This window comes from Cervus elaphus, chromosome 32 (assembly GCF_910594005.1).
Source record: "Cervus elaphus chromosome 32, mCerEla1.1, whole genome shotgun sequence".
NCBI classification, from domain to species: domain Eukaryota; kingdom Metazoa; phylum Chordata; class Mammalia; order Artiodactyla; family Cervidae; genus Cervus; species Cervus elaphus.
In genome coordinates, this window is record NC_057846.1 from 10,571,050 (window position 1) to 10,579,943 (window position 8,894).

Genomic DNA, 8,894 nt, shown 5'->3' on the forward strand with positions numbered 1-8,894 from the left:
GAGGCCCTTTAGTTCGTCTTCACTTTCTGCCATAGGGGTGGTGGGTGGTGTCATCTGCATATCTGAGATTATTGATATTTCTCCCGGCTATTCTCATGTAAAACTAATTGAAAACTGCCAGAACTGCGGTACAACCGAGGCTGTCGGGTAGACACGTAATCAGGTGGGATGGGAGGAAAAGCCCTGGTGCAGGACCCCCAGGAAGGGCTAAGAAGGGAGATTGCGTGGTGGATGAGTGAGCCAGTCACACCACAGACCGGGCATCCGAGGCCTGGGACCCTACCTGGAGGAGGCAGGCGTCCCTGGAAGGCTGAAGGCGTCTAGCTGCTTCCAGAAGGAGCACACAGGTGCTGGCCCCACTGGACAAGGTGGAGAGGCAGCTCACCTGGCGGCCACCTTGCCAGGCTCCCCAGCCTGAGCTGAGCAACGCCCCAGCACCACACTCCCCGCCACAGTTTGGAAGCCAGGTCCCGGGGAAAGGCTCGATCTGGGGACACAGGTGGCCCAGGGGCCTGGCGTGAGGGCGGATGGGTGGCGGCCGTTGTTGGCACTCAGAGCTGCAGGGGCCGCCCAGCCCCCTGACAGCAGGGGAGCCCCATGAGCCCCACGGCCCCCCGCTCCCAGCTGAGCGGACCCTCTCCCCCACCCGTGACACGCCCCCGCCTTGCACTGGATCCGGGACGGCCACCACGGAGAGACATGACGCTGTCGCCTCTGAGCAGGGGCACAGAAGCCAGCACAGAGCTGTGTACATACCTGAGCCCCACGTGCTCCCGCAGCAGCCCCAGGGCAGGAAGGAGACACGCCCTGAAGGAACAGAGCCAGCTCCGGGCTGCCCTCAGGGTGCCCACTCCTGGGAGCAGACACTCCCCCGGGCCCTCGGGGTGGGGGCCTCGGAGCAGAGAAGTCCTGCCACGCCCTGTAGAGGCTCGCTCCAGCACCTCGATGTCGGTGGCCAGCACACCCTCGATACAGCCTGCCCAGGGACGCTCCCACGTGAGGACACCCCTTGAAAGTCGCAACAGGTAACTTCCACCTAAATCCATAGATACAGACATTTAAGTACAATGAAAAGGCAGAGGAATGACTCTCAATTGAAAGAGAAAAACCCTGAAGAAATAACGAACCCAAGGTAGTCTACCAGACAATGAATTTAAAATGTTGGTAATAAAAACGCCAGCTGAATTAAGAACTAATCTAAGCACAGATCATTTTAAGAAGGAGCTAGAAGCTGTAAAGACAATCTAATCAAAAACAGGTAATTAAATCTGAGATTAAAAAGCACTCTAGAAGCAATGAATCGCAGACTAAATGACATAGAAGAACACATAAGTGAACTGAAAGAATAGAAATCACCCAGAACAGCAGACAGAAAGACAAATGAAAAAAAAAAATCAGAGCAATACACAGGATCTGTGGGATTAAACGGGCTTTCCTTGTGGCTCAGCTGGTAAAGAATCCGCCTGCGTTGCGGGAGACCTGGGTTTGATCCCTCGGTTGGGAAGATCCCCTGGAGAAGGGAAAGGCTACCCACTCCAGTGTTCTGACCTGGAGAATTCCATGGACAGTCCATGGGGTCACAAAGAGTCGGACATGACTGAGCGACTTTCACTTTCACATGGGATTAAACTGTGTCAGCATTTACATTGTAGAGATTACCCACAAGGAAAAGAAAGGGGGATTAAGTGTACTTTAACATGCTATTGACTAGGGATTTTTGCAGAAACTAACACCTGTGGCCAGTGATTTTTATGTAAGTGAATACTGAAAGGTCTAGTGAATAACGTTTGGGTAACAAAACACATATTAATGCATCTCTGGTCAATAATGTGTAAGAAATTATGGTTGAAAACTTCCTAAACCTTAAGCCAAGTACAGGAAGCACAGAAGTTCCTGAACAAGATGCATAAAGACAGACCCACACAGAGACACAGAACAATTAAAATGGCAAAAGTTACAGAGGATTCAAAGCAGCAACAGGAGAGCAGTCAAATACAAGGGAATCCCCATAAGGCTTCAGCTGATTCCTTTGCAGAAAATCCGCAGCCTGAAAGGAGTGGCATGAAGCATGCAAAATTCTAAAGGGAACACCTGTAAGCGAGGGCACTGCCCCAGGAGGAGCATCACATAGGACAGAAGGGGGAAAGAATGTCTCAGGCATCAAAAAACAAAGGAATTCAGCAATATGATTCTAGTCCAGATAAGGGCTGAAGGATTTTTTTCCAAATGAAGAAGTAGTAAGAATATAGGAAAGGGAAAGCCCAACAGGAAAGGCAAATATGCAAAGGATTTAAGGTCACTTAAACCAGTATGTATATTAATGAACTGATTCAAAATCAAGGCTGTATATTGTCACCCTGCTTATTTAACTTATATGCAAACGATATCATGTGAAATAGTGGGGCTGGATGAACCACAAACTGGAGTCAAGATTGCTGGGAGAAACCACCTCAGATATGCAGATGATACCACACTAATGGCCGAAAGTGAAAAGGAACTAAAGAGCCTCTTGAAGGTGAAAGAAGAGAGTGAAAAAGCTAGCTTAAAATTCAACATTTAGCAAAACTGAGATCATGGCATCTGCTCCCATCACTTAATTGCAAATAGATGGGGAAAAAGTAGAAGCAGAGACAGATTTCATTTTCTTGGGCTCCAATATCACTGCAGATGGTGACTGTAGCCACAAAATTAAAGACAGTTGTTCCTTGGAAGAAAAGCTGTGACAAACCTAGACATATTAAAAAACAGAGACATCACTTTGCCGACAAAGGTCTGTATAGTCAAAGCAATACAGTTTTTCCAGCAGTTACATATGGATGTGAGAACTAGACTATAAAGAAAGCTGAGTGCCGAAGAATTGCTCCTTTCAAACTGTGGTGCTAGGGAAGACTCTTGAGAGTCCCTTGGACTGCAGGGAGATCAAATCAGCCCATCCTAAAGGAACTCAACCCTAAATGTTCACTGGAAGGACTGATGCTGAAGCTGAAGCTCCAGTACTTTGGCCACCTGATGCAAAGAGCCAATTCATTGGAAAAGACCCTGATGCTGAGAAAGATTGAAGGCAGGAGGAGAAGGGAGCAACAGAGGATGAGATGGTTGGATGATATCACTGACTCAATGGACATGAGTCTGAGCACACTCAGGGAGATAGTGAAGGACATGGCATCCTGGCATGCTGCAGATTATAGGGTTGCAAAGAGTTGGACATGAATTAGCAACTGAACAGCAACATAATTGTAAAAGCAGTTACAGCCACTAACAGTAAGGAGATGAACATCAAGATGTAAAATATAGCATCAAATATATAGACAGTGTACAAGGGGAGTAAAAAAAAAAGCAGATCTTTTAGAAAGTGTTTGACCTTAAATGACTGTCAGTTTAAAGCAAGTATATAGAATTATAAGTCAACGTATGATCCCCATGGTAATCATAAACCAAAACCTACAATAGATACAAGATACACAAAAACCAAAACGAAAGGAAACCACACATAGTACCGAAGAAAAACCTAACCTCAACAGGAGAAACAAGAAGTGAACAGAGAACTACAAAAAAATGGAAAACAAGGAATAAAATGGCATCAAGTATGTAGTTGTTGTTCGATTACTAAGTCATGTCCGACTATTTTTGACCCCATGGTCTGCAGCATGCCAGGCTCTTCTGTCCTTCACCATCTCCTGGAGCGTGCTCATACGCATGTCCATTGAGTCTGTGATGCCAACCAGCCACTCATCCCATCATCTCCTCCACCCGCCTTCAATTTTTCCCAGCACCAGGGTCTTTTCCAATGAGTCAGTTCTTCGCATCAGGTGACCTAAGTACTGGAGCTTCAACTTCAGCGTCAGTCCTTCCAGTGAATATTCAGAGTTGATTTCCTTTAGGATTGACTGATTCAATCTCTTTGCTGTCCAAGGGACTCTCAAGAGTCTTCTCCAAAAATAAAAAAGAGTCTTCTCCAGCACTACGATTCAAAAGCATCAGTTCTTAAGCCAGTGCATTGTGACATGCTTAGCAAAGTGCCTGACACATAGTAGGTTCTCAGTCTCTCCACCCCACCTGTCTCTGAAATTTAATTACAATAAATTATAATTAATTAGAGTGTTTCTTCATCAAATCTGAATGTCTCATTACACTTAAAGTCAATTTCTTTATTCTTAACAGTTTTTGATAAAAGATGAATGGTAATTTTCCCCCCTGTGACCAGTAATCTTAAATTTTGATTCATGCAGTTGGGTAAACAATCTGAAAACATTGAGTCTGTGCAGTACACTGAACACTGCAGAGTCACCTCCCCTTCGATTGTCCTCTCAACTTTGCATAATCCATTCTATTGGGAAATTTTAAAACACATATTACTCAGAACTCTAATCAACTATGAATACTTTAAAAAAAAAAATGTGAACTAATCCTTACCCATTTTTCCCGCTGCCAAAGAATTTGGCTATAGTTTCCATTATGGAGCATCATTTTCTAATATTTGTCCTGTTTGTGATCTGATTCTTAATGGGCCATAAAAGAAATTAAGAAATAAGAAACAGGAGTCAACACAGAAAAAGAAATGTAAACAGAAGTTGTAAAACAAGAAATTTAGGAAGATAAGGAAATGGTTCTTTCCTCCCCTTCCTCTTCCCCCCTCCTCCCTCCTCCGTTTCTCACAAAGCCCCGCGTCCACTGCAGGAGGTTCAGGAGGCCTCGGGTAGTCTGGAGCTCTGACCCTCACCTAGCTCTGGTGAAATCACCTCTGTGACCTCAGACGTGTTGCTGGTCATTACATGAATGTCTTAACTCCCAACATCCACAGCCTCTGGGACTCCACTGGGCTGTGTATATGATACAATGTTTCCCATTCTCTCCAGCTGAGGACTTTTGTTCTGTGTCGGGTTTTAACACCTGAACATCAAGGCCAGGTCTCTGTGCTTAGCGTGTTGAGGGGTGTGATGCTGGGATGTGGGAAGACCCCCACAGTGAGTCTGTCACCGGTTTCACTCTGATGTGTTACCCTCTGCTAGACACTGTGTCTCCAACCAAAAACTTGTAGCAGTTCCTGCGGGTCTGACCTGCCTGACTTGTCTTTGCGCCACTAACTTGGTTGGTCATCTCAGGTAATTTGACTCCTTTGTCCACTGTGTTAACAGCTCACCTCTGTCACATGGCATCTGGGGCCACTGGATCCCAGACAGGAATTGCACACAAAGGAGAAAGAATAGGGGCAGGAGAGTGGTTTGCGTGGCTGTGAGCTGTCTTGGCTGGCAGCCTGCTCTCCGTGTGGTAAAACACAGCTATTTGCAGCAATGACATGGGATATTACAGAGTACTCTGTCCTGAACAAATAAGTTAAAATCTCTCTGCCTTATTTTTTTCCCCGTGGGAGGTAGATAGCTGAACCCCCTAGTGGAGCCAACAGAATAAAGAGGAAAAGATAGAACAGCTGTTTCTGCCTGTGAAAGTCATTTTTGTTTACTCTAGACATAGAACAGAAATCACTGCAGAAACATATTGAGGCATGAGTGCATGTTGGTGGGGGTAGGGGAAAGAATTAATTACTGTGTCTCAGGCTGTCCTAAAGCATCACACACATACAAAGACTTTTTTTGTTCTTGTTGCTCAGTTGTGCCCAACTCTGCGACCCCGTGGACTGCAGCAAGCCAGGCTTCCCTGTCCTTCACTATCTCCCGGAGCTTGCTCAAACTCCCGCCCATTGAGTCGGTGATACTATCCAACCAGCTCACCCTCTGTCGCCTCCTCTTCCTCCTGCCTTCAGTCTTTTCCAGCATCTGGGTCTTTTCCAATGAGTCAGTTCTTCACGTCAAGTGGCCAATGGATTGGAGCTTCAGCTTCAGCATCAGCCCTTCCAACGAATATTCAGGGTTGATTTCCTTTAGGATGGACTGGTTTGATCTTGTTGTCCAAGGGACTCTCAGGAGTCTTCTCCAACACCACAGTTCAAAAGTATCAAAGATTTTAACTTCAGTCATTTGTATTTTAACATTTTCATAACATAAAAATGTAACCAGGAAAACTAATTTTAGACTTTACATTGAAGAAGCTTATTATTAGGAAGCCGTTAAAAGCTATCAGCCTTATGTTGTTAAAATTGCTGTAGAAGCCAATATGTTGCTTGATTTTGTTTGAAGTCTAGTGGCCTAGAGCAGAAAGTGGAGCTGGTCAAGGCTGCAGGATTTCACACTAAAGCCTTGACTGTGAGGTTGTCAATGAAGGAAAGTTACAGGGCTCAAAATAGCCTGGAGTTAAAACTGCCCTCCGGTCCTCCCCACCATTCTATGCAAAACAAAAAACTCTCTCACCCGAAGGGGGGGAGAAATGGACATTAAAGTTGATTACGCCCAGTTCCCTGCCGGTCCAGCCTCTGGCTGATCTCCAGAACTCCTTGCCCCAGCCCTTTAAGAGATAACTACTCTGAAGAACCTTGGAGAAGAACAGGCCCCCTTAAGACAGTAGATCTCCACATATATGCCTACATATACTTACTCTGTTCTTGGGTTAGGGCAGCAGCTCACAATCTGACTGCTGCCCCTTCTCGCCTCATTAAAGGTGATCTGTTCCTGTAAAGTGCAGGTCTCCTTCTTCTGAACCTCGCCTTCTCTAACTCCCTTACCCTACAAACTTACAAACATCTTACAAACTTCCCAAAACCAGGAGGAGGAGTTCACCTTCTCTGCAGTCTGTTTCATTTATAAATGTTGTTGTTTAGTCGCTCAGTCGTGTCAGACTCTTTGTGGCCCCCTGGACTGCAGCCCACCGGGCTCCTCTGTCCCCCTGGGATTCCCCGGCTGAGCACCCTGGAGTGGGTTGCCATCCTGCCCTCCAGGGTTGTAACTGTAGAGCTGCGTATAAACTACATGTGATATGTTCCCCTCCGCAGTGGTGAACTGCTCCGACCCAGGCTTGGTGGAAAACATCTGTCAGTCACGAGCACCAGAGCCTCCCCCAGGGTTTTGAGTATGGAGTGACTGTTGTATATCAGTGCAAGAGGGGCTCCTACCTGCTGGGATCTTCTGCCCTCACCTGCACGGCGAACGGCCTGTGGGATGGCTCTCTGCCCAAGCGTCTGGGTGAGTGGGGTCGTCTGGGCTCTCATGCCGCAGAGCCCTGAACACCGCCAACACAACATGTGTTTTGTTAAGTATTCAAAAAGGTACTGATTTTTTACCTGACCCCATCACAAATCGTATTAGTTTTTATGATATCTTTAAGAGGGCAAGGAACCCGGTCAGCTCCGCCTGGATCCTGCTGTCCCTGTGTCCACTCGTCAGCGCTCGTTTCCTGCTTCAGCCCGGCAGGTGGGCAGATCCATCGGTTCACCCAGGTGCCAGCAGCCTCCAGACTGTGCCTCTCGCAACACGCTGCCTCCCTGGGGACCCAGGTTCAGAGATACTGCAAACGGCTATAATGTGGAATCTCCATCTACCAACCCAGTATCTGTGGCCGGAAGCGTGGAGCACTCTGGGGGCCTCATTTGTCTCATCAGCTCTTCCGGGACAGTCCAGTGTGAGCCTGATAAAGACGACACATCCTGGCTGGCACCTCCTCCTGACCCTTAGGTTTAAGCAAGAGGAAGAGCGGGGTGCTGCTCCAGGCAGAATTACAGGTCAAGGCTCTGGCTTCCCAGAAAACATTATTAACAGTATGCAGATGAGCAGGGGCATTTTCTTTTTCACCCACTAGCTACATTATTACTTTCTTTCCCTTGAAATAGCATATTGTCCTTGAGTTCAAAGAGAATCATCTTGTGTCTTTTTAAAACAGTCTGAAAATGAAGGAAAGGGAGTCACTTTCCTTGGTCCTTTAAAAATCAATCAGAAACAAAACCATTCTTAATATCTTATCTTTTTAGTATTCATTTTGTGTGCATAGAGAAAATGGGAAATGACAATTACATTATGAATTGAAATACTGAAAAAATGTGATGGTCCATTTTATCCCTCGTGATTATAGCGTTTCTCGTACATTTGCAGAGTGGACTGGTGCCGGAGACTTTTCCTGCAAGTCAAGGCCCCTCAAAGCCCTTTGAATATGCCTGGAAACCTGTGTCAAATTCTAAATGTAACAATACAGTTAATGCCTGTGGAGAAAGAGAGTGATGCCTTTCAAAAACAAATGTACAGGCTTATATGACCAATAAAAAATAAATCTATAAATGTTACAGTTCTCAGCATATGTTATGTGTTCTGATTTTCTGTGCCTTCACACATGGGAATTTTTCAGAGAAATTAGTTTTATTTTCTCCCCAAAGATTTGCTGAGCCTCTTCCCTGGCGTCCCCGAGGCTTCCATTACTGGTTGTGATGATGCCCCTGTGCCCCAGGCCTCCAGGAACCTGCTTTTCACTGATCTTGTTTTCCCAGCTGGCGAGTTCCCACCTCTGCTGTCCTGAACCGCCGGAGCTACCGCAACTGGGGAACAGCGCTCTCAGAGGAGCAACTTGGGAACAGTGCTCTCAGAGGAGCGTTTTGTTTTCACAGGCGCTGCAGTGGCTAAGCTAGCTTCCATCTCCATTTGTCCTGTTCACTGCTTTTTTTATTTACCTGGAACTGATCGTTCACCAACCACGTCACTGATTCAGCGCTAGTTAGCTTCTTTTTAGGACTCTGGTAAACTCTTGTCTCCAGTGAGTGGAGGTCAGGAGGAGAGAGTGTCGGGAGGGCGAGTGTGACTCGGGGGCGCTGGGGCCTTTCTGAAGCCTGCCTCTCTGGTTGGTGTCGCTCTGCGGTTGCCGGTGACCAAATGCAACCTCTCTTGGATGTTAAATCAGCTCCCTTTGGATCATTTCTGGCACCCTCAGTCCAGTTAGTTGTTTGAACGTGGTATAATTTTTTTTTAATGGTTAACCATAAAAATTTTGGACTTTACAAAAAGAGAGATAGAAGTCTTTAC

General features: G+C 46.3%; 1 protein-coding gene across 1 annotated transcript; it reads left to right on the forward strand.

Annotated features, from left to right (window-relative positions):
- On the forward strand, positions 1–8,396 carry LOC122687958 (serine/arginine repetitive matrix protein 1-like). The gene is made up of 2 exons (XM_043893723.1): positions 1–1,025; positions 6,884–8,396. The coding sequence occupies exons 1-2, from the start codon at positions 598–600 to the stop codon at positions 6,969–6,971; spliced, it is 516 nt and encodes a 171-aa protein (XP_043749658.1). The 5' UTR covers positions 1–597; the 3' UTR covers positions 6,972–8,396.
- Positions 8,397–8,894: the final 498 nt, after the last annotated feature.